At 37.5% G+C, this 26,107-nt stretch overlaps 1 protein-coding gene across 1 annotated transcript in view; it reads right to left on the bottom strand.

Moving 5' to 3' along the window:
* Positions 1-26,107, bottom strand: part of MAGI2 (membrane associated guanylate kinase, WW and PDZ domain containing 2) — a 1,613,703-nt gene that overhangs the window by 229,562 nt on the left and 1,358,034 nt on the right. The window contains exon 10 of the mRNA XM_090287299.1: positions 25,083-25,721. Coding sequence (XP_090143425.1) covers positions 25,083-25,721 — 639 coding nt within the window. The remainder of the gene's footprint in view (positions 1-25,082; positions 25,722-26,107) is intronic.

Genomic DNA, 26,107 nt, shown 5'->3' with positions numbered 1-26,107 from the left:
TTTTAAAACTTTTATTTCAAACTCTGATCCTGAAGATCTTTTTTTAAATTATAATATAACATGAAAATGACCTGAACAGTTACCAATACCCTTTGTAGTGGGGGAGGATGAGACAGACTTTAGTCAAGAACCATTGTTGGAAGATATTCCACAAGAGAAAATCCACATAGAAGAGAAAAGGGGGAAAAATCATGTATTTTTAAGGTATGTAGCTTCAAACAAAAAGTGGCAAGCAAACTCATGAATTTAACAGGCTTTTCTGACAAGAGGATATAGTTAACTACTACTTGCTAAACACTAAAATATATAAATGTAGAAGTAATGTTACCTTGCTTGTATCTTTTGTTAAAAGAGTGATCCTTAGCTTATGGAAAAATAGAAGTTAAAAATAAAGTGTGATGGTGTTGCTGGATTTGTATTCATTTTCAGAACTGTTTGATAATTAGCCTAATAGCATAGTTTTAATACATAAGAACAGTATTCTAAATTTATTCATTTTTCACAATATATGTAAGCAATGCTGTTTGGAGCAATAAATTGTCTTCTACAAGGGAATTGTTGCAGGGACTCTTAACAGAGATCTATCGACCACTTGGTCCATTTAAAGGTTATTAAAGGTCCAGGAATCTTTCAGTCTGAATAGTCCAATGTGTCTTTTTGGGGTTCCCTTGACAAATTCTGAAGGGAAAAAATGGCAACTCCAATGCTATGACTTAACAGAAAATCTTGAAGAAATGACAAGAGTATTTATAGGGTTTCCTGGGAAAATGTGGGGTTCTGGGAGAAGTAATATCTGACCTGAATTCTCAAGAGCAAATAAGAGTTCACCAAAAAATAGGTAAGAAAGGGAATTTTTTACATAGGAAAAAATAATTTGCTATGACAATGAGCTCATAGCAACAGCTGTGTGTTTAGGAGAATATAAGTTCCATGAAGGCAGGGATTTTAAGTTTTTATTGTTCATTGCTGTGTTATATAACTTCAAACGGCATCTGAAACATGGTAGATGCTCAATGAATATTTGTGGAATGAAGAATGTGATACGATGCTAGAAAGGTTGGTATAACCCAGATGATGAAGGATTTGGATGTAAGATAAAGAGTTGGTGTTGGTTCTCTGGAGGCCATGGAGAAGCACAGAGAGTCTTAAGAAAATAAAGAAAACCATAAAAGTTGATAGGACTATGTGGGTGGTCATGGTAGTGGTGGTAAGGTTTAGAGTCATGTAACAAAAAATGTTACAGTCTGGAAAATCTCAGGTTTTGAGGATTGGACAAAGGAATATAATTCATTAAAGGAGTCTGAGAAGAAACAGAGACCTGGAAGACCTCTAGACTAAACTGGTGTCCTGGAAGCCAAGGGAGGAGAGATTCTGGAGGAAATGAGAAGCATTTACTTGACAAATAAGAAGCTATTGTTATCATCAGAGAGAGCATGTCCAGTAGTGTGATGGGAGCAGAAGCTACATAGCAGTGGGTTGAGAGGTGCAAGGTAGATAAGAAAGCATAGACAGTAAGTAAATCCTGTTCCTGAAGTGTAATGGTCTTAAATGATTTATGGACTAAGATGGGATATAAGTAGGCACATATATGAATGATATATGAAGAAAGTTGTCTGAGAATGAAAGAAAAGAGAAATAGCAATGGCTGGAGGGTAACGCAGAATAGAGATTCTTAAAGTATAAAAATATTAAAGTATAAGATAAATTCCAGCAGACTTATAGGCTAAGGGTAAGGTTCCTAAAGAAAAAAAAATATTTTAACAGCTTCCCGGAGAAAGATGATATTGATGAAGCTGTTGCCTGAGTGAACAGAAGTGGCTTCCTTCCAGAGCAACGTGAAGTTGTTGCCTTTGAAGAGAGTACCTACAAGTTTTCCTTTGAATCCAGAGGGAAAGAAGAAAGGACAAGTCTAGATACAAGCTTATTTCTGAGGCATGAGGGAGAGCAACTTATCCATAAGCATGAGGAATAATGGATATTGGATTAGCTTCAGCTAAATGTAGATCTAATGGATGTATTTTAATGGTCATTATGTATTTAATGTATCTTAATTTTATTTTATTTTAAATTTTCTTTATATAGGAGTGGGATTTACAAGTCAAGTGGCAAGGCATTGTATGTGGGATTTAGCAGGCTCCCAAACTCACATTAGATTGCTGGCATATGTAGTTTGGGTAGTTGGTAAAAATTATTTATTTATTTATTTTTAGAGAGAGAAGAGAGAGGGAAGCAAAGAGGGAGAGAAACATCGATGTGGAAGAAGAGCATTGCTCAGTTGCCTCTCACAGGCTCCCAACTGGGGACCTGGCCTGCAACCCAGTCATGTACCCTGACTGGGAATCAAAGTGGTGACCCTTTGGTTTGCAGGCCAGCACTCAATCCATTGAGCTGTACCAGTCAGGGCTTGGTAGTTTTGTAACAAGTGAAAACCAAAAGAAAACAAAACAAAACAAAAACTAAAATGTAATAGTCATCCTAAATTTATAACAACATAATTAGAATGGATTCATCTATGCTTCCCTCACTAAATTCCATTCCAAATTTAAGTGGAAGTGTCATTTTGGTACAACTTTTTCCAATCTACCAGTAGAAGATGCTTTGTAACATAAAACTGTTTCTGAACTGAAATGCATTATAATGCTCATTAAAACTAACTCTCCTGGAAATGTAAAACTGATTTATCTAATGTATTACAAAATTCTCCATAACTGTACCACACATTGTGAGATAATATTAATTAGGAGAAGAGGCAAAACAATACATTTTCTTTAAATTTTAGTGTAATTAGCATAACTTATTTTAATATGGTATAATAACTGTAATGATTTTCATTGCACTTCTGGTAGAATTTATATTCATTAAAAGTGCATGGTTTCATATTCTGCAATAAGAAAAAATGATCATGAATTTATAATGTTTTAATGCAAGATAATGCTGTGGGTGATTTCATTCATTTATTCAACCAGTAGGGGCATACATGTAGGTGCTGTGATACAACAGTCTTCATGCAAGATTTTCTGGGTTCACTATTTGGAATTCTCCTGCACATAACTTAAATTGCACTCAGTCCACTTAACTTTCTGCTCTCATGCATAAGCAATGAGCACTTTAGGGGCCAGCACATTTTTGATATGATCAGCATAATTTCCTAAACATAATTTATTACACGTTAGTGGCAGATAGTGAGAAATGTGATTTAATTTTTGGCTAAGTTTTAAGATTTATAGAACCAGGGGAATTTGAAACTTACTTAGTAAATATATCATATGTTGGTCATTTTTTGATTTGAGTTTATAACTTTTTTAAAAAGTCAATGAAAAGACACTAAGATTCTCTCTCATCACATAAAAATAATTTGAATGAACTGATTGAACACATTTTATGTAATAAATTTGATCATCTTCTTATAGCTTCAGAATTGTTGGCTAGAACCCTCATTGTGTCTTTCCTTCTCCTCTGACATTTCTTGATATCTTAAATTCTGCTACAGCCAAGTTTTATTTAAGATTAGTAAACTTTTGGATTGTGAGCTCCAGAAAATTACCACTGTGGATTAGAAGGGGGCAAGAAATACATTAATAGATCATACATGAAAAACAAACTACTATTTATAACTCCTTTCTCCTGGGTTCCCCAACTAGTGAATGCACACTCATAACTAAACAATAAGTCCAGCCCTGGTTGGCGGAGCTCAGTGGGTTGAGTGCCGGCCTGTGAATTGAAAGGTCACCAGTTTGATTCCCAGTCAGGGCACATGCCTGGGTTGTGGGCCAGGTCTCCAGTTGGGAGTGTGTGAGAGGCAACCAATTGATGTTTCTCTTGCACATTGATATTTCTCTCCATCTCTGCCTTCCTCCCTTCCCCTCTTTCAAAAAATAAATAAAATCTTTAAAAAAATAAATAAGCCCCGTAATTCAGAAATATTAAGAACCACAGAGTTTTTGAGATGATATGAATATTACAGATTATTTTCAATTTACAAAGGAGGAACTGGTGGCAGAGAACTTAAGTGACATGATAAAAGTAGCCATGTGAATTAGTAGCACCAATACACTGGAGACCTGGGATGCTCATTCTAGTTAAATGACCTTTCTTATCTAAGCCTGAATGTTTTTTCCAAGTGAAGACATTGTTGTGTGGCAGGTTTTTCAGCCATATAATAAGCACAGTTAGTAGACTAATTTACAGGATTAAACTGTTATTACCCATTAGATTTAAAGTAAGCTCCATAAGGACAATGACATAATTTGTTCACTGATGTCCCCAGATTTAGAATAGCTCTTGGCACATTAGTGGAATGAACAAAAAGGAAGAAGCAACTCAGGCAAATATTTGGTATATGACCAAACAAAGGAGGGTGGCTAAGGTTGCTTCAAAAGCCTAGAGAGAAGGAAATCAGTAGAAACATTGTTTTGCCCATTTTTGCACACTCAGCTGTATTACTTGTCTCACACACTTTTTTTGGTGATTTCCCCCCCTTTTTCTAATGTCATACATAACACAATAACATAATTAACAAGCATGCATGCCGAGCTCTGAGAAGAAAATGGTAAATAAAATACAGTCCTTGCATTTGAGAAAAATTGGCTAGTGTTTTAAAAAACAAATAGTTTCTCTGAATTGGCATTCCTATTTATCTTCACTAGAGCAATTATATTTGTACTGGTGATTATGGGAATGTAAATTGTAGCATGTCCTCTCTTTGCACTTAAGGTATCCTCAAATTAGTAAGTGGGGTAAATAAAATTTTAATACCAAAATGACAATGAAGTTATATCTTGTTATATGTATACTGGATTTACCATCTATAAAACACTGCTTCTCTCTATTCTTCCATTTATACTTAGATATGTTTTTATTTATTTATTTTTAAATAAAATAATTGATATATTAACCTGACTGATGTGTGGGGAAATGGGGTGAAGTGATATATTTTTTGGATTAAAGAGAACCTTCAGTTTTAAAATTTTGATTTTGATGATACTTGAATTTTATGATAGACTTGAAAAATACACTTGTCTCTAGGGTAATTGTGAAAGGACAATCTGGGGTAATTGTGAAAGCAGAAGGATGGTACTTCCCCCCCAAAATATTACTACATGCAAATAAATGCACACTACTTATTAACATATAAAAGCTTTGTTTCAAGTGACCAAAACACGGATGTCAACTTCTCCTCAGTTAGTAAATCAAATACAAAATTGATTTATTTTCAACTGACTTGGAATGATTACATTAACTCAAAATATGTGATCCTGTTCCCAAATCCACTGTTAAGTTCTCAGTCCTCTTTAACTCAGCATCTAACACAGTTATTCACACCTTCCATCTCAAAACATTTATTTCTCTTCATAAAGCTACCAGTCATCCTTCTCTCTTATTTATCTTCCTTCCTCACAAGTCTGCTTTCTTAGCTTTTTGCTGGTCACTCCTCCTGACATCTAAAATCAGAGGATCCCTGTACTCAGCCCTCAGAAGGTTTTTCTTTATTTACACTTGTTTTCTACATGTTCTCATTCAGTCTCTAGCTTTAAATGCCATCCACATGCCAGCCATCTCCATTTGGATAGCTAATAGGTATCTCAAGCTTTGTATGTTCCAAACTGGATTCTTGATTCCAATGTGAAGTACCCAGACTGTTTCCATCCACCATATTCATCATAATAGTAAATGGAAACTCTGTTCTTCTAGTTGCTTAGGTCAAAAACTTTACTGTCTTGGATTTCCCTCTTTCTTTTATACCCCACACACCCCATCCACAAACAAATCGTGCAGCACTTCCTATGAAATATATTCAGAATTCATTTCCTACTGCCTCTGCTTCTACCATCCTTCTCCAGCTTCTCTTCATCTCTCACTTGGATAGCTGTGAAAGCCCACTCATCTGCCTATTTCCAGGTTCACCTGCTAAGAGTTTCTTCTCCACAGAGCAGCCACGGTGAATTTTTTTAAATGTTATATCATATCATTCTTATGTTTAAAAACTCCAAAGGCTTCTTGCTTCACTCAAAAATAAAATCTAAAATCCTTCCTGCAGTCCATGGCTACATAAGACTCTACATTACCTGCCTCCCTACAGCCCAGCAATCTCTTGGACTCATTTCCATTCCATCTCTTCCCCACTCAGTCTCAGCCGCAGGAGCGCCTTGCTGTTACTTAACTACATTAAGCACAGTCCTGCCTCCGGGCCTTCCCTCTGCCCAAAATACTCTTTGGATTTCCACACAGCTTGCTCCCCCTTACTTTATTTAGCTCTTTGCACAGATGTCTTTCCTGGCCACTCTTTTTACATGACAACTATCTTCCATGCCCATCGTGCTCCTTTTCCTTGACCCTTTTTCTCATTTTCCTTCATTCTCAACTCTAAGACATATTTCTTTGTTCATTATCTAATTTCCTACTAGGAGATAAGCTTCTTGAGGCAGGACTTTGTTTTGACTACTGTCATACTTCTAGCAGCTAGAACAGTGCTGAGCACAGATCCTCAACATATACATATTAAGTGAGTGAAAATGGATGAATAAATCCTGTATGTCTAAGCAGACAGCATGAAAGTTTTCTGATATAATAAAAAGCTCATTGACATTATAGTCAGAAGACATGGTCTTGAGTTTCTGCTACTTTTAAGTGGTGAGACAACAACTCTACATGTATTTCCATCATTCTGTCTCTCTCACCTTAAGGATCTTTGTGCATCAATTTCCCTTTTGGTATATGTCTCGTGAGATCAATGGCACTTCCCATGTTTAGGATAGGGACTTTGTCATTAATATTTATTCATATTTCTTATATTTGGGAAACCATAAATTGCTATGCATGCAACAAGACACACATTCATTGAACTTGGACCTATTACTTAAATGAGTCTAAGTTTCTTTATCCATGAAAGTTGGGTTGAAAACTGAAAAGTGAGGAGACCCAGCAAATTTTAAAATGTATACGAATGGCTTGAGTGTACCTCAAAAGCTTAAAATAAATCACATTACAATGTCATATTATAAAAAAGATTTCATCTCATGCTTTGAAATAATCAGTAGTCATATAAGACATATGAAGGGTAGAGTATCTACTACATGTGTGGCCCCAAACCATTTCCTATTCCTGGCCACCTGGGAATACTGCATCTCTCAGACACTTATGATTAGTAAGACCTATAACAGAGTTCTGGCTCATGAAATGTGGAAGGAAGTGATGTATAACATTAGATTACATAATATTGATTGTGGGTTATCCATTTTGACTTTCATCTAATCTCTCTGGATAGCACTCATTTATTATGACCAGTGCTTTTCTCTCTCAAAAAATTCCTGTGTCAGATCTTGGTGAATATTGACTGACTGACACACTCTTCCCGCTCCCCCCATCTCTCTTTTTAGCTAAAATCTCTTTTGATGATTTCCTAAAGCTTCTGTTGTTGTGGTAATGGTAGTTTTAAAATTCGAAGTTCTTTTTAAAAAGTATTGTTTTTAACTTTAACTAACTGACTGCTTATATATATTTCTCCAAACAAGTAGTGACATAAAATAAACACTAAAATATCTAGGATAAAGTGGCATGGTCTTAAACTTAGTCTTAAATGGTTCAGAAACACATATATGCACATACATGCATATACACACTATTAGGCAAATGGGAAAAAATGTTAATAGCAATGTGGGTAAATGGTATATGGTGCTCTGTGTACTATATTCATACTTTTTATATAAATTTCAAACCATTTCTAAACAAATATGTTTTCGGAAAAAATGTTATCACCATGAAAAAATCAATACTTCTTATAGACTCGCTTTTAGTATTTTCTCTATGCAGTTTAAAACTCGTGATACAATGTTTTTGTTTTTATTTGCTAATACGTTTTTTGAAAATTTAAAGAATAAGTTCCAGGGGGATAGGAGATATGTAACAAAGGACATATTTGTGTTGGCATTTATTTGTTGTCTCTCTCTAATGGATATCAACTCAATAAAAAGGAGAATGTGGTTGGCTTTGTTTATTGCTATATCTCCAGTGCTCAAATATGCCTAGTGTATAGTAGGCACTCAAGAAATATTTATTGAAAAAAAGAATAAATCTATGTTAAACACTTAATCTCTAATGTAGAGACAGATAAAAGTATAAAGATACAGCATTCTTTGTAATAGAAAGGAATAAAAACAACCAAAATATCCATTACTGGGAATCTGATTAAATAAATTATTAAAACTAATTAGGATACATATATTCTCAACTAATAGATATAAAGACCTCCAAAATAAATTAAGTGAAAAACAAAAAAGCAAGGCACTAGGCCATTATACAAGCCTCAATACTTTTTAAAGAACTGAAATCATACAAAACATGTGTTCCTTCACAGAAGAATTATTAGTAATCAACAAAAAAATATGGGAAGTCCCAAATGTTTTTCAAATAACACAGTTCTAAGTACCCTCTTGGTCAGAGAAGAAATCACAAGAGAAATAAGTAAATATCTTGTACTGAATAAAAAAGAAATAAGAAAACACAGCACATCAAAATTTACTGAATTCAGCTTAAAGAAGTGCTTACAGTAAAATTTGTAGCTTTAAATGCTTTTAGAGCGAAAGACTTAGAATCATTAATATAAGCTTCTGCCTCAGGTGGACAGGAAAGTAAATCAAACATAAAGTAAGTAGAAGAGAGAAAAGTATAAAGATCAATGTGGAAAACATTGAAATAGAAAACTGAAAATTAATGAATCCAAAAGTTGGTTCTTAAAAGAGAATTTTATAAAATTTTGCTTAAAAATTTATGCTAACTAATTTCACAACTCAGACAAACTGAAAAATTCCTAAAATACATAAATCACCAAAACCATCTTATGAAGAAGTAGAAAATTGGAATAGACTTAAGTCAAGGAAAGAAATTTTATCAGTGACTAAAAATCTTTCTACAAATAAAAGCCCAGACCAGATGGCTTCGCTGGTGAATTCTATCAAACTTTTAAGGAAAAAATTATATCAACCCTACACAAACCCTTTCAGAATATAGAGGGAAAAGGACTATCTTCCAACACCTTTCAGGAGATCAGCATTATCCTGACATAAAAGCCAGAAACTATAAAAAATCTCTCCCAAAACAGGTTTAAAAATTAAAATACAGGGAATCAGAATCATTCCAGCTACATACAAAGAAGATAAATTGGACTTCATTAAAATTTAAAACATTTTTGTTTCAAAAGGTACCATTAAGATAATGAAAAGAGAATCTACGACTCCAGTCAAAATGGTGGCATAGATAAATATGGTACACCCATTCTCCCACAATCACATCAAAATTACAACTAAACTACAGAACAACCATCATTCAGAACCACCTGAAATCTGTTTGAATGGAAGTCCTACAACTAAAGATATAAAGAAGCAGCCACATTGATACTCATAGGAAGGGCAGAGGTGGGGAATATGCTGGTGCTAAACCCACATGTGGTGGATAAAAATTGGGGTGATATCTTGGCTGCGGAGGAGTAAGGGGTCTCAGGCCCACATCAGGGCCCCAGCCCAGGGTTCCAGTGCCAGGAAGAGAAGTCCCCTTAACTCCTAGCTGTAACTTTAGCAGGGATTGTGGCTAAGTGAGATGGAGGATTTCTGGAGTCCCAGACAGTTTCTCTTAAAGGACCCATGCACAGACTTACTTGAACTCATTCACTCTGAGCTCCAGCACCAAGGCAGCACCAGGGACACACAGGGAGGAACTGAATTGTCCGGCCACAGGACAAGATCTGGAGCGCAGCTTTGCCCTAGATAGAAGTGCTGGTAAAGGCCATTATTCCTTTTCTCAGCACTGCCATACCCACCCACAGAGTCAGCAGGTGGGTGCCATATCTGATTCTCCATCAACCTGGTTACCACTGTTCACCCTGCCCTGGTGATTCCCTGAGACCCCACCAACTATCTGGCCCATCCAAGCTGTTTCTAGTCACTTTTCTATACAAAAAGCCTGTCTTGGCTCAGCTTCAGATTTTCCTAAAATCTCTCAAACAAAGCAGCAGCTGGCCTTGGCATTCCCCAAATCACTCACTAAATGGCCCTAGGCCTGGAACTAGCAGCAGCCTACCTTGGTTTACAGCTTGGTCTCTCCTGGGCACCTCCAAGCCCAGCACAAACAGCAGTCATCTGAAGACTGCTTTGTAACTCATGCTATGAGGCCCCAGGGAGAACACAGGTGGTCGCTAACCTTGGCCTATACTTCCCAGGAGGCTGCAGAGCCAGTAGTAAACAGCTTCAGACCATGTGAAAGAACCACCCAACCACCTCCACAAGTGACACTCAAGGGGTGGACACAGTGGGCACCAGAGCCCCGCTGAAGTATGTCCTGCTCTGTGGGGTGTGCCCCTGCACAGTGGATCCTTCACAGTGGTCCCAACCAGTCCTTACAGCTGATTGGCCTGGGAGTAACTATGGCCCATTAATGTGCCAACAGTAATCAAGGTTCAACTACAACAGGAGGGTGTACACAGTCCACATGGTGGTGGGTGGAGGGTGTACCTGAAGTGCCCAACTCTGGTGAATGAGGAGACTGTGCCATCTACTATATTAGACCACTCCAGCAAGCCTGGGAAACGTACAGCTCTACCTAATACATGGAAACAAACACAGGGAGTGAGCCAAAATCAGGAGACAAAGAAACATGTCCCAAATGAAAGAACAGAACAAAACCCAAGAAGAAGAACTAAACAAAATGGAGACAAGCAGTCTTCTAGATTCAAAGTTCAAAACACTGGTTATAAGGATGTTCAATGAACTTAAGGGGAGAGTAGATAAAATTAGTAAGAACTTCAACCCCATAAAAGAGGATATAGAAACCATAAAAATAGAACCAGTTAGAAAAAAAGGCTACACTCACTGAAATGAAGAATACTTTACAAGGAATCAACAGTAGAGGAGATGAAGCCGAGAATCTAATCAGCAACTTGGAGAATAAGGAAGCAAAAAACACCCAATTAGAACAACCCAAAGAAAACAGAATTCAACAAAATGAGGGTAGCATAAGGATCCTCTGGGACAACTCCAAGTGTACCAACATTCACATTCATGGGGGTGTCCAAAGGAGAAGAGAAAGAGCAAGAAACTGAAAACCTATTTCAGAAAATAATGAAAGAAAACTTCCCTAACTTGGTGAAGGAAATAAGACACTACAAGTCCAGGAAGTGCAAAGAGTCCCAAATAAGATGAACTCAAAGAAGCCCACACCAAGACATATCATAATTAAAATATCAGACATTAGAAACAAAGAGAGAGGAGATCAAAGCTGGCGGAGGAGTAAGTGGAAGCTACACTAACCTCCTCCCAGGACCAGTCTGGATTTACAACTTAATTTTGGAGAAATCATCTGGAATAACCACCCGAATACTAGCTGGAGAGAAGTCTTATAACCACGGAGAGACAAAAAAGGCTGCTACATCACAACGTGACCGGTAGGGAGTGCGGAGATGCAGAAGGGCTGGCTGGGCTTCCACAGGTGGCAGCTGAAGGGACTGAGTAACAGCTCAGCAGCCGGGAGTTCCCCCTGAGAAGGGCAGGGTCTAAACCCCCAGTTGGGCTTCCCAGCCGACAGCAACAGAGTGGAAAGTAAAATAGTATCCAACTCTGAAAAGCAAAAAGCCACAGGGTTTCTTGCTAGCTGGAGAGAAACAGCGGGAGAAAAAGAGCTCTTAAGTGGATTACATATGAAAATGTTGTGGCCCCCACTTACCCTGGGCTCAAGCAGAGGGAAGGCAGAGAGGACTGGAGACACTTGGGGAGAGTTTGGCGTGGTGGCTTTGAGGGAGAACTGGTGGAGCGGCCGACCGGGTCCCAGTTCTGACTCATCCCCAGTACTGCCGGCAGACCATTCCCCTCCAAGTGGCAACAGCCTGGGGGGAAGCAAAAGCCCTGCCTACAAGAATTAAGCTGCCACACCCAGGGTCCTTAAGCCTGAGGGCTAATCACAGATTGAATAGATTAACAACTACAGAAGTCAGACAAAGGCAGTAGATCCCTGGAAGTCTCCAACAGGCTGCCTAGGGCCAGACTGGTATACAATCTGATGCCACCAGGGGCAGATCCAGGAAGTGCAGATCATTATAAGAAGCAACAACAAACAATAGGAGCCACAAAAATGGGGAGACAGAGAAACAACACCCCCATCGAAAGGAAAGGTAGAATCCCCAGAAAGAGTGCTAAATGAAATAGAGGGGAGCAAACTATCAGATATGGAATTCAAAACATAGATTATGAAGACGCTCAATGAGCTCAGCGGAAACTACAAAGAACTCTAGGGAAACTACAAGGAACTTACTGAGAATTACACCAGCATGAAAAAGGACATAGAAGCTATCAATAAGAGCCAGGAGGAAATGAAGAATACAATCTCTGAATTGAAGAACACAGTAGAAGGAATGAAAAGCAGACCAGAGGAGGCAGAAGATCGGATCAACGAGCTGGAGGACAATGTAGATAAAAACTCCCAGACAGTGCAACAAAAAGAAAAAAGACTTAACAAGACTGAAGAGGTTCTAAGACAGCTGCAGGACAACATGAAGTGTAATAATATCTGTATCATAGGAATTCCAGAAGGAGAAGAAGAAGAGCAAGGGATAGAAAACCTCTTTGAAAAACTAATGACAGAAAACTTCCCTAACATGAGGAGAGAAAGAGTCACGCAGTTCCAGGAAGCACAGAGGGTCCCAATGAAGATGAACCCCAACAGGTCCACTACAAGACACATCATAATTAAAATAGCAACATTCAAAGAAAAAGAGAGAATCCTAAAAGCAGCAAGAGAGAAATGACTAATAACATACAAGGGAGCTCCAATAAGGCTATCATCAGATTTCTCAGCAGAAACACTACAAGCCAGAAGGGAATGGCAAAAAATATTCGAAACAATAAAACCAAGAATACTCTACCCAGTAAGGCTCTCATTCAAAATGGAAGGTGAAATAAGAAGTTTCCAAGACGAAAGAAGGCTAAAAGAATACATCTCCACCAAACCAGCATTGCAAGAGATGCTAAAGGGTCTGCTTTAAGAAGACGAAGAAACAGAGAGAGACACAGATGAACACGAGTACAAAGAGGGAAAATAACAATGAATAAGTACTTATCGGTAATAACCTTAAATGTAAATGGATTAAATGCTCCAATCAAAAGACATAGGGTAGCTGAATGGATTAGAAAACATGACCCACATATATGTTGCCTACAAGAGACCCACTTTAGAACAAAAGATATACACAGACTGAAAGTGAAGGGATGGAAAAAAGTATTTCAAGAAAATGAACATGGAAAGAAAGCCGGGGTATCAATACATATATCATACAAAACAGATTTCACAGCAAAGGCCATAAAAAGAGACAAAGAATGATATTTCATAATACGTAAGGGAAAAATCTATCAAGATGATACAACTATTGTAAACATATATGCACTCAACTTAGGAGCACCCAAATATGTAAGGAAAATTTTGAAAGGCTTCAGGAAAGATATAGACAGTAACACACTCATAGTAGGGGGCTTTAACACCCTATTGTCAACAATGGACAGATCTTCTAAGCAAAAAACACTAAGGGTATTAAGGCATTGAACAACACTCTAGATCAAATAGACTTAATTGATATATATAGAACTTTTCACCCCAAAGAAGCAAAATATACATTCTTCTCAAGTGCACATGGAACATTTTCAAAGATAGACCACATGGTAGGACACAAAAGAAGCCTCAACAAATTCAAGAAAATTGAAATTATTTCAAGCATCCTCTCAGATCACAATGGCTTAAAATTGGAAATCAACCTCAAGGAAAAAACTCAAAAACATTCAAACTCATGGAGAATTAATAACATGCTATTAAATAATGAATGGGTTAACAATGACATCAAGGAAGATATCAAAAAGTTTCTGGAAACTAATGATAATGAACACAAAACAACCCAAAACCTATGGGATACAGCGAAAGCAGTCCTGAGAGGAAAGTTCATTGCAATACAGGCCTACCTAAAAAAGCTAGAAGAACCTTTAATAAAAAATTTAACCCTACAGCTACAAAAACTAGAGGAAGAACAAGAAGCAAAGCCCAGATCAAGTAGAAGGAAGGAAATCATCAAGATCAGAGCACAATTAAATGACATAGAGACTAAACTAACAATCAGAAGATCAACATAAGTAGGAGCTGGTTCTTTGAAAAGATAAACAAAATTGACAAGCCTTTAACCAGGCTCATCAAGAAAAAAAGAGAGAGAACCCAAATAAATAAAATCAGAAATGAAAGAGGAGAAATAACAACCGATTCCACAGAAATAAAAAGGATTGTAGGAAATTATTACAAACAACTGTATGGCAAGAAATTTGACAACCTAGAGGAAATGAACAAATTCCCAGAAACATATAGTCTTCCAAAACTGAATCAAGAAGAAGCAGAAAGCCTGAATAAACCATTAACAACTAGTGAAATTGAAGGAGTAATAAAAAAAACTCCTGGCACACAAAAACCCTGGACCAGATGGCTTCACAGGTGTATTCTACAAAACATTTAGGAAAGAACTGGTCCCTTATATTCTCAAACTATTCCAAAAGTTCCAAGAAGAGGGAAGACTCCCAAACTCTTTCTATAAAGCCAGTATTACTCTAATTCCAAAACCAGCTCAAGACACAACAAAGAAAGAAAACTACAGGCCAATATTGCTGATGAACATAGATGCTAAAATCCTCAACAATATATTGGCAAACAGGATCCAGCAACACATTAGAAAGATCATACACAACGATCAAGTGGGATTCATCTGAGGGATGCAAGGATGGTTTAATATTCGCACATCAATAAACGCAATACACCACATAAACAAAATGAAAGACAAAAACCACATGATCATATCAATAGATGCAGAAAAAGCAGTTGATAAACTACAACACCCATTTATGATGAAAACTCTCAGCAAAATGGGAATCGAGGAAGCATACCTCAACATAATAAAGACCATATACGAGAAACCTGAAGCCAACATCATATTCAATGGACAAAAATTGAGAGCATTCCCCCTGAGGTCAGGAACAAGACAAGGATATCTACTCTCTCCACTCCTATTCAACATAGTCTTGGAAGATCTAGCCACAGCAATCAGAAAAGAAAGAGAAATAAAAGGCATCCAAATTGGAAAAGAGGAAGTAAAACTGTCATTATTTGCAGATGACATGATAGTGTACATAGAAAACCCTATAGACTCCATAAAAAAACTACTCGACCTAATAAGTGAATTCGGCAAAATAGCAAGGTACAATGTCAATATTCAGAAATCGAAGGCATTTCTATACACCAACAATAAAAATCTCAGAGATAGAAACTAAAAGAAAAATCCCATTTACCATAGCAATAAGAAAAATAAAGTACTTAGGAATAAACCTAACCAAGGAGGTAAAAGACCTGTACTCAGAAAACTACATGACACTGAAGAAAGAAATTAAGAAAGATACAAATAAATGGAAGTATATACCATGCTCATGGATGGGAAGAATCAACATCATTAAAATGTCCATACTACCGAAAGAAATTTATAGATTCAATGCAATCCTTATTAAAATACCAATGACATTTTTCACAGACCTAGAACAAATACTTCAAAAATTTATATGGAACCAAAAAAAAAAAAAAAAAAAAAAAAAAAGCCTGAATAGTCACAGCAATTTTGAGGAAGAAGAACACAGTAGGAGGAATCACAATACCTGATAACAAACTATACTACAAGGCCATGGTAATCAAAACAATCTGGTGCTGGCATAAAAGCAGACATATAGATCAATGGAACAGAATAGAGAGCCCAGAAATAAACCCAGGTTTATATGGTCAAGTAATATTTGACAAAGGAGGAAGGAACATCAAATGGAGTGAAAAGAGCCTCTTCAACAAATGGTGTTGGGAGAACTGGACAGGAACATGCAAAAAAAAAAAAAAAAAAAAAAAAAAGAAAAGAAACTAGACCACCAATTTACACCATACACCAGAATAAACTCAAAATGGATTAAAGACTTAAATGTAAGCCGTGACACCATAAAAGTCCTAGAGGAAAAAAGAGGCAGGACAATTTCAGATATTTCACGTAGCAACATTTTCACTGATATGTCTCCTAAGGCAAGGGAAATAAGGGAAAGAATTAACAAATGGGACTACATCAAACTAAAAAGTTTCTGCTCAGCTAAAGAAAACATCAGCAAGATAAAAAGAAAACCAACCATATGGGAAAATATATTTGCCAATGATATCTCAGACAAGGGATTGATCTCCAAAATATATAAAGAACTCATATGACTCAACACCAAGAAGACAGACAACCCAATTAAAAAATGGGCAAAGAACCTGAACAAACACTTCTCAAAAGAGGACATACAGAGGGTCCATAAACATATGAAAGAATGCTCAACATCACTAACCATCAGAGAGATGCAAATAAAAACCACAATGAGATGCCACCTCACACCAGTCAGAATGGTCATCATCAACAAGTCAACAAACAACTTGTGTTAGCGAGGATGCGGAGAAATGGGAACCCTGGTGCATTGCTGGTGGCAATGCAGTCTGGTGCAGCCACTGTGGAAAACAGTTTGGAATTTCCTCAAGAAACTAAAAATGGAACTGCCATTTGAACCAGCAATTCCACTGCTAGGATTATATCTGAAAAATCCTGAAACACCAATTCAAAAGAATCTATGCACCCCTATGTTTATAGCAACACTATTTACAATAGCCAAGTGCTGGAAACAACCAAAGTGCCCATCTGTACATGAGTGGATCAAAAAACTGTGGTACATTTACCCAATGGAGTACTATGTAGCAGAAAGAAAGAAGGAACTTCTACCATTTGCAACAACATGGATGGAACTGGAGAGAATTATGCTTAGCGAAATAAGCCAGGCAATGAAAGAAAAATACCTTATGCTGTCACTATTACAGGAAACTAATGAACAACACAAACAAATGAGCAAAATTGAACCAGAGGTATGTAAACAAGAAGTAGACTAACAGTAACAAGGGGGGAGGCGGGAGGGAGAGAAGGGGGTAAGAAGGGGAAGGGTCTAGTCAAAGAACATGTATAAATGACCCACAGACACGGACAACTGTGTGGGGACTGAATGTGGGAGAAGGGGGGGGGACAGGGTACGGGGAAGCAAGAGGGGGAAAAAAGTGGGACAACTGTAATGGGAAAACAAACAAAAAAATTCTTAGTTGGGGAAAAATGAAAATATAAAGAATGGAAATTCCAGTTCAGTGAATATTAGAAGGACAAGGATTTTCCTTCACACTGTATATTTTTCTCCATATCTGATCCCTCCAGAGTTTGGCATTCTAAAGAAGTAATGACATAAGTTTATTTGCATAAAACTAATAAGAGCAGTTGTTAATAGAGGTTTTTTTTGACCAGGACGTTGACTGGAATGTCATGCTTAAAGGAGACATGCTTGGGCTCTGGTTGTTACCAAAAAGCCCTCGGGAACTGGGAATGACTTGCGAAGGTAATAAAAGCCCACGAGATAAAAGGCCTGGTACCGCGGTTCGTTGTGCAGTCCACAGCAATCTTTCCAGGGAAGGAATGAAGGTTGTTTCCCTGAAAGATGGCTAGAAGGGACCTTAAGCACAATGGAAAACCAGGAGGACCTGGAAAAGACAGGTGTGTACAGGTATGTGGCTCCGCTTCTGTGCCCTGAAGGGCAGACTGAAGGTCACCCTAAATGTTCCTTGGGTAAGTTACAGCAAAGCGGAACTAAAGATCATAAGTGATTATTTTCTGCTCTTGTTATGTTTATGCAAATGAACAGGATAAATTAAAAATGGATTTAATGCAGTCCCTTTAATGACAAGGAGGGTAATCTTAGGGAGAAAAATCTTTATTCAAGGAAAATCACAATGATCAGAGGCAGACTATAAAGTAGTGCAGCTAACCACCTTTAAGGTTTCTTTTCATTTAAAATATATTTTCATTTGAAAGTTAAACTATGTCTGTGGTATCCTCAAAGATGTTTCATTTACAAGCAAGAAGAATGTCAAATGCCTTGCAACTGGATATCTTTCCAGTGGGACAGTCTTACAGATTTAGAGACTTGTTTGTGGGTTATGTTACATAAATTAACATGTGTTTTCTGTTTTCAAAGAGCATAAGCCTATGATCTCATTACCTGAGTGATTGTCTGTACGTATAGGCCTCACTTAATCCTGTCTGCAGCGCTGCCTCCTGAGACTCAATGGTTTGGCTGAACTAAGTGGCCGGGTTGGTGAAGTATGGGGTCGTCTGTGGGCTTCACTTTGAAACTGGTTTCTCTTTTCTATCCTAATGGCTTGGACAGAAAGGGCCCAGAGGTCTGAGAGGGGGGAAACCTAAACTATTTCCCTTAGCCCAAACTAAGTATAATGGGCAAAAGGGTTTTGGACAGGTGAGATGTGCCTGGGACAACTTCCTCCAAAGAAGCCTTTTTTTTCCTAATGTGAGACATTGAAAAATTAATCCCTGACTTCTGTTATCTAGTGGTTATGGGTAGAATGATGTCCTTTAACCCTGTTGCCAAATCTGTTGCCTCCAGAATACAACAAGGATGCCAGCCTGTTAAACCAAGCACGCCATTGTCTGGGGACAGCCAACTGACCTGGAGTCTTCACAATGCTTCCCCATGTGGGAAGGCCACCCTCTCCTCCACACCCCCCCTCTTATTAGGGATTTCTGGACCCAAGGGTAGGTAGGACGACGACCATGTCCAGCTTGAAGCAGCTAGAGGATCTCGAGACCTTCGCCCATTGTCCTTTATAAGATTATAAAGGATCTTAAGTCTGAGAGGGAGGGATTGTTATTTTTTATTCTTAAAATAATTAATCATTTATTTAAAAAAGAGAAGAAGAATATATGAAAGGGTGAAGCGGGAGAGCTTGTATATATGACCCATGGTCATGGACTTGGAGGGGGGATTGTTGGGGGAGGGGGAGTGCTGGGCGGAGGGGAGCAAAGGAAAATAATTGAAACTATTGTAACAATATAATCAATAAAATATACTTAAACAAACAAACAAACAAAACAAAACAAAGAGAAAATCTTAAAAGCAGCAAGAGAAAAGCAGTTAGTTACCTACAAGGGAGCACCCAAAGAACTGTCTGCTACTTCTCAACAGAAACTTTGCAGGTCAGAAGGGATTGGCAAGAAATATTCAAAGTCATGAAAAGCAAGGATCTACAACCAAAATTACTCTACCCAGCAAAGCTATCATTTAGATCGAAAGGCAGTTAAAGAACTTCCAGACAATAAAAAACTGAAGGACTTCATCACAACCAAATCAGTATTACATGAAATGTTAAAGGGTTTTCTTTTAAAAGAAGAAACAAACAAATAAAAAAAAGATAAAATTATGAACAATAAAATGGCAATAAATACATATCCACCAACAATTGACTCTAAAAAACAAAATAAATGAACAAGCAGAGAAAAACAGACTCATAGATGCAGAAAACATTTTGATGGCTGCCAGATGTGAGGGAGCTGGAAGATGGGTGATAAAGGTGAAGGGATTAAGAAGTACAAATTGGAGGTTACAGAATAGTAATGGGGGTATAAAGTATAGCCTAGGGAATATGGTCAATAATATTATAATAACTATGTATGGTGTCAGATGGATATGAGGTTTATCAGGATAATCACTTAGTAAGTTATATAATGTTTAATCACTGGGGTATACACCTGAAACTAATATAATATTGTATGTCAACTCTAATTGAAAAATAAAAGATAAAAAAATAAAATAAAATGAAATGACAAGCTACAGACCATGAGAAAATATTTGCAGAGCAGATCATATGTCTTATAAAGAACTTGTACTCAGAATATATAAAGAACTTTAATAACTTCATAAAACAAACACACTAATAAGTATACAAGTGGGCCAAATATTGAGTAGGCATGTCACCAAAGAAGATATATGAATGCTAGTAAACACATAAAAAGATAGAGCAATATAAATTAAAACCACTAAAAGTATCACTATATACACTCAGAATGAGTATTATAAAAAAGATTGTTGATACCAAGTGTGGACTACAATGGGCAGGAATTGGAAATCTCATATATGGCTATGTTAAAAAGTTATAGCCATTTTTGAAAACATTCTGGAAGTTTCTTAACAAGTTAAATACACTTGTCATATAACCTAGTAGTACCACTTCTAGGTATCTACCCAGAAAAAATGAAAATGTACGTGCACAAAAGTACTTCTATCCGAATGTTCATAGCAACATCATTTATAAATGCCAAAAACAACTCATGTCCATCACTGGTGAATGGATTTAAAAGAGTAGCATATCCATAGAATAGAATACTACTCAGCAATAAAGAGAAATAAACTAGTCATAAATGCACCATCATGGGTAAATCTGAACAGCATTATGCTAAGAAAAAACTACATACTGTATGATTCCTTTTATAAAAAAAAATTTGTACAAAGGCAAAACCATTCAGAAAGCATATTAGTGATGATCTGGGACTAGAGGAATTCGCGGTGATGTATGTTCTAAGGATTATGTTGATTATTATGTAATTATATCATCTTAGCAAAATTTGTTGTAGTATACACTTACAATTGGTAAATTTTATGGTATATAAATTATATCACAATAGTGTGTGTTAAAAAATAGAATACAGGGACTTCTGGCCAAGATGGAGGTGTAGGTAGACACACTGCATCTCCCTCCACAACTAAGAACAAATACAACTACCTCAAAACTGGAGACAACCAGAAGTTCCAGAGAATCAAGCTGTGTGGAAGTCCAACAAATGAAGATACAAAGAAGAAATACTAATCCAAACAGGTAGGAGAGGAGGAGCTAGGGTGGAGAGGATGAGGTGTAGAGGCTGTGGCCAGCTGGCAGAAAACGCAGTCAAACATTTAAAAAAAAATAGGGAGGGACACCTAGGGAGTGCTCCCAGCCCCAGACCAGACCTCACAGCTCGTGGTTCCAGCACTGGGGGAAAATAAAAAGCCTCATTTCTTCTGACTGTTAAAACCAGTGGGGGTTGGGGTGGTGGAAGAAACTGCCAGTCCCTCAGCAGAGTCCACTTGTTTATAGATCCCCATGGTCCTAGAATGTCCACAGACCCACCCACTATGGGAACCATGGCCAGGGCAATAGCTAGAGGGGTGCCAGTCCCATATGGGAAGTGGGAGAAGTGCCTGGAAAATAGGCAAGTGCTGAACAAGTGGCATTGTTCCCTCTCAGACCCCTCCCCCACTACATCACCACAATGTAGGGAATGGGTCACCCTGAACTGATGAATACCTAAGCTTTCATCCTTTATAATTTAACAGGTGTGACAGCTCTACTGAAGACACAGAGGCAAACACTGGAGCCTGTCAAGTTGAGGAGATAGAGAAGTATGGCCAAAAAAGAGGGAACAGATCTAGGTTCCAGTGGGAGAACTAAGTGACAAGGAGATAGCCAACCTAACAGACATAGAGTTCAAAACACTGGTGATAAAGATCCTCACAGGCTTGACAGATATGCTTGAGTATGGCAAATGCAGAAGAGAAGTGAAGGCTATGCTAAATGAAATGAAGGGAAATCCACACAAAACCAATGGTGAAGGGAAAGGAACCAGGGTTCAAATAAGTGATTCAGAACATAAGGAAGAAATTAACAGTCAACCATTACAGAATGAAGAAACAAGAATTGAACAAAATAAAGAGAGGCATAGGAACCTCTGGGATAACTTTAAACATGTCAACATCCAAATCATAGAGGTGCCAGAAGGAGAGTGGAAGAGAAGAAATTGAAAACTTATCTGAAAAAATAATGAAGGAAAACTTCCCTAACTTGGCCAAGGAAATAGACATATAAGTCCAGGAAGCACAGAGATTCCTACACAAGCTAGACCCAATGAGGACAACACCAAGACACATCATAAGTTAAATGCCAAAGGTGAAAGATAAAGAGAGAATCTTAAAAGCAGCAAGAGAGAGGCAGAGAGTTACCTACAAAGGGGTGCCTATAAAACTATCAGCTGATTTCTCAAAAGAAACTTTGCAGGCAAGAAGAGACTGGCAAGAAATAGTTAATGTGATGAAAAGCAAGGACCTACAATCAAGATTACTCTATCCAGTAAAGTTATCATTTAGAATGGAAGGGGCAATAAAGTGCTTCCCAGATAAAGCTAAATGAGTTAATCATCACCAAGTCATTATTGTATGAAATGTTAAAGGGACTTATTTAAGAAAAAGAAGATCAAAACTATGAACAGTAAAATGGCAACAAACTCACAACTATCAACAACTGAAAGTAAAAAATAAAAACAAAATCCAACTCAGCAAACCAGAATAGGAACAGAATCATAGATATGGGAATCATTTGGAGGATTATCAGCTGGGAGAGGGGAAGGTGGTAAAATGGGGAAATTGAGTAAGGATTAAGAAGCGTAATGGGTAGGTACAAAATAGACCTGAGGATGTTAGAATAATATGGGAAAGGGTGAAGCCAAAGAACTTATATGCATGACCCATAGTCATGAACTAAGGGGCTTGGGGTTGCTGGAAGGAAGGTGGGTACTGGGCGAAGGAGAGCAAAAGGAAAAGAAATTGGGACTACTGTAACATAATAATCAATAAAATATCCTTAAAAATATAAAAATAAAATAGAAAGATTTTGTGTAAAAAAATAATACACCCCAATAACCAAGATTTTGGAGCAAGAAATATGTCTGTATAATATTATCCCATATACATTTAATATACTACATATATTCAAGTATGTGCTAGTTAACTGTGCAACATTTCTGTATGAATACAAAAAAACATGTTAGCCTCTGAGAAAGAACTGAGTCTGGTACAGGAGAAAATCACTTTCAATATATACCTTCTGACACTATTTGCTCAAAAATATTAAGTCATATACATTATTACTTTTTAAATAACACATCCTAGTAAATGATTAAAAAACAAACAAACAAATAAACAACGACGATGCTGTTTTCAGGACCCAGGCCAATGAACCTGCTCTGGAAGATCTATACTTATCTGAATGAGGCCATAAGAACTTATAAGTAGCTCTACTAATATCAAGTGAATTTCATAACAAAATCATGGTGTTAAATCCTATTAATTTCAGAGAGGTGAATGCAAATTGTGGGAATTTTGGGCAACAAGAGATTTTTTGACTAGAAGTACTTTAAGCATCACAGTGTGCGACATTCTGCAATTCTACACTAGTCACAAAATAAGAAACAACTCGTCATCCCCAAATGCAAACAAAATGCAAACAAAATTGAATATTTGAGGATTAAGTGGGGGGAGAGTGGAATGAAAGAATGAGCAAAAGAAGTGTAGCCTAGCTGACAGCAGGCTCACAATATATGTTTTCAGAAAAGGTACCCACTGCAAAAATATAAATACATATTACATAGTATGAACATAAGAACAAACAATTTCAAAATACTTCTGCTTTCCATGCTTTTAAAAAAATCATTATATACGTGTCCAAATTTGTTTCTATGTATCATAGAGTGTTTACTGTATAGTGATTTTCAGTTATACCTTTTAATTTCAACGACCTGTTACAAATATTTGATTTTTAATTGCACATTGTGAATATATGGCTAATTTAATTAAGAATATTTGTTTTGGTCTTAAATGAGCAATGAGAGAAATTAAAATACACTGTTAATATTTGATTATCAAGTTTCAAGAGCTATTTTGTAACAATGCTGTAAGAAGGTAAAATTTAAGGTTAAGGATTGTTTTTACTATCATATTATTTTCTTTTTTTAATATGGGCACATAATACTTTGTATAGTGTTGCTCACAAACGCTTAGTATAGTGTGTCCCTTTTCACACAAGGAAGCAACAATGTAAGTACTCCCTTGAAGGCGAAACACCTGCAGAGAGGGACAAATGAACCATAAAAGGCCCTTCTTTCAGTTCCAGTACTTCATTTGCATTTCAAACTGACAGGGCTTTCATGATGTTTTTAATGCTTTGAATAGGCAATCACATATGTTTGCCACACATGTGTTCTTCACGCCTGAGTTCCTCATAGTACTGCTCCTGACCTATCCCTGCTGTAGCCTCGGTGCTAATTTAGGTTCAACAGATATTTAATGACTACCTATTGTGGGCTGTCCCACACTAAAATCATGACCATCGGGTCAGGTAGCATTATCCCAATGTAACAGATCAGGCATCTGCTTAAGTGGAAAACCAGGTCTTAGCTTGAGTGCTTTCATTTATGTTGTTTTCAAATATCCTCTCTATCTATCTATGGTCCTTTCTTCCTTTCTCTCCCTTGTTGCATGGATAATCAATAGCACATAGTAGAAACATGCTTAGCACCATTCGTTTCCCATAGAGAAGGTAGAAGGGGAAAAATATCCAAAGTTCAGAGCTCCTACCATGTTCCTCATTTCTCCCACTTCCACACGTCTCCCAGAATGTGCAGCCCAGAACTGCAGCCCTAACCCTGTTTCATAACTTTCTTCTCAGTTTCTGGACGGCACCACGCGTAATTATTGCTGGAGTGGTCCCTGTGGTCGTGGAGGAAGTGTTGTCAGCAGCCCTGTTCACAACTCTGAACCCTGTTCATAACTCTGAACCCTGTTCACAGCTCCCAATGATTATCAGGACTATATCGGGGCTTGGAAGGGGTTGAACCAGCTTTCACGTGTGAGCCTGGAATCCTACGCACAAATCAGAGCATTGATTCTGTGGGAAAAATCAGGTTTTTAAAAATGAAGTAAATGGGAAACCAGTTTGAGGTCTCTACAACTGATTCATTAACAAACTGGAATATAACCCACTCATACTTGGGTATTCAATGTTTAACCTCCAAGTTCATAGCAATATAAATTTGTGTAACTGAAACACTATTTTTGTTGTGTTTAATATAAAATAGGGAAAGATATATTCTCAATATTTAAAAAAAACACAGCTTCCTGGACTCATGTTTTTCTGTTACTCTTCTACCTTTATTTTTTAAAGTATGATTTCATTTGACTCCAGAGAAACTTCCATTTTTGCAATGTTATTGTAAAGGTGCTACTATTTTACCTACACATTTAATTGCTGAGACAGCTTTGTCTTACCTCCTCGATGGATAATCAAGGAAGTCTCGCTTCCAATGGGACAGTCCTTCAGCATATCCACTACTTCTGTATGGCTCAGGTTCTGCACGTTCTGCTGGTTGACCTCCACGATGAGGTCGCCTTCACACAGGCCAGGGCATCCTTGAATGTCAAGTATTTGTTTCACCCGCTGTCCTGTAGGACTGTCGGCGATAGTGAAGCCAAAGCCCTGGGCACCTTTCACAATGGTTAAGGTCATAAGTTCAGCTTGGGTGGCTCCAGACGAAGCCATAGATACATTGTCGTCATGGACAGGTGGTGGATACGTGCCATCTAGCTGACTGTCTGCTGTCATTGAGTGCAAAGAATGGGGCGGCCGATCTGTTACATCTGGAGCTGACTGTGAGGTCCGAGAAATGTATTCCAAATATGTTTCATAGTTATGTCTTCCATTAACCATCACTGGAGGTGGTCTCTCCATTATTGCAAGGGGTGGCACCAGGCTGTTAGCAGGATCTTCAGGATCAAAGGGCAAAGGATAGCCACGACACAACACCAGGCTGACACTCTGACCAATAGGAACAGACTGGAAAAGTTTGACCACATCTGCGTGAGTATGTCCAAGGACACAAACTTCATTAATATAGACAATGACATCACCTGCAGGGAAAAAGAAAGAGATTGACAATGTGAGGTAAGTTCAATTAATGTTGACATAGGGAAATGGAATTATTTATGAGACTATTGAAGTGGTGCTCTGCTTCTCAGTAAGCAGTAAGGAAATCAATTAGAATAATATTTAAATTATTGTAGGTGATTCAAGGTTACTACAGGTTTGCCAACAAATATACTGATCAAATCCTGAAAAAAATGCTATATGGTTATCTTTGAAGTTCAGAAACAACTTCGTATTCAGAAATAAATGGTCAGGAATAAAAGTGTAGAAGAATTTTTACCTGAAAGAAGCCCTCATTCTATGCTTCTTTTTCATCTTCATTTCTATCTTCAGTGCATTTCAGTTAATAAAATTTCCAAACTATGGAGAT

The sequence above is a fragment of the Furipterus horrens genome, unplaced genomic scaffold (assembly GCF_987537825.1).
Source record: "Furipterus horrens unplaced genomic scaffold, mFurHor1.1.pri manual_scaffold_9, whole genome shotgun sequence".
NCBI lineage: Eukaryota > Metazoa > Chordata > Mammalia > Chiroptera > Furipteridae > Furipterus > Furipterus horrens.
The sequence above is the reverse complement of the archived record's forward strand: the minus strand, read 5'-3'. Positions and strand labels throughout refer to the sequence as shown.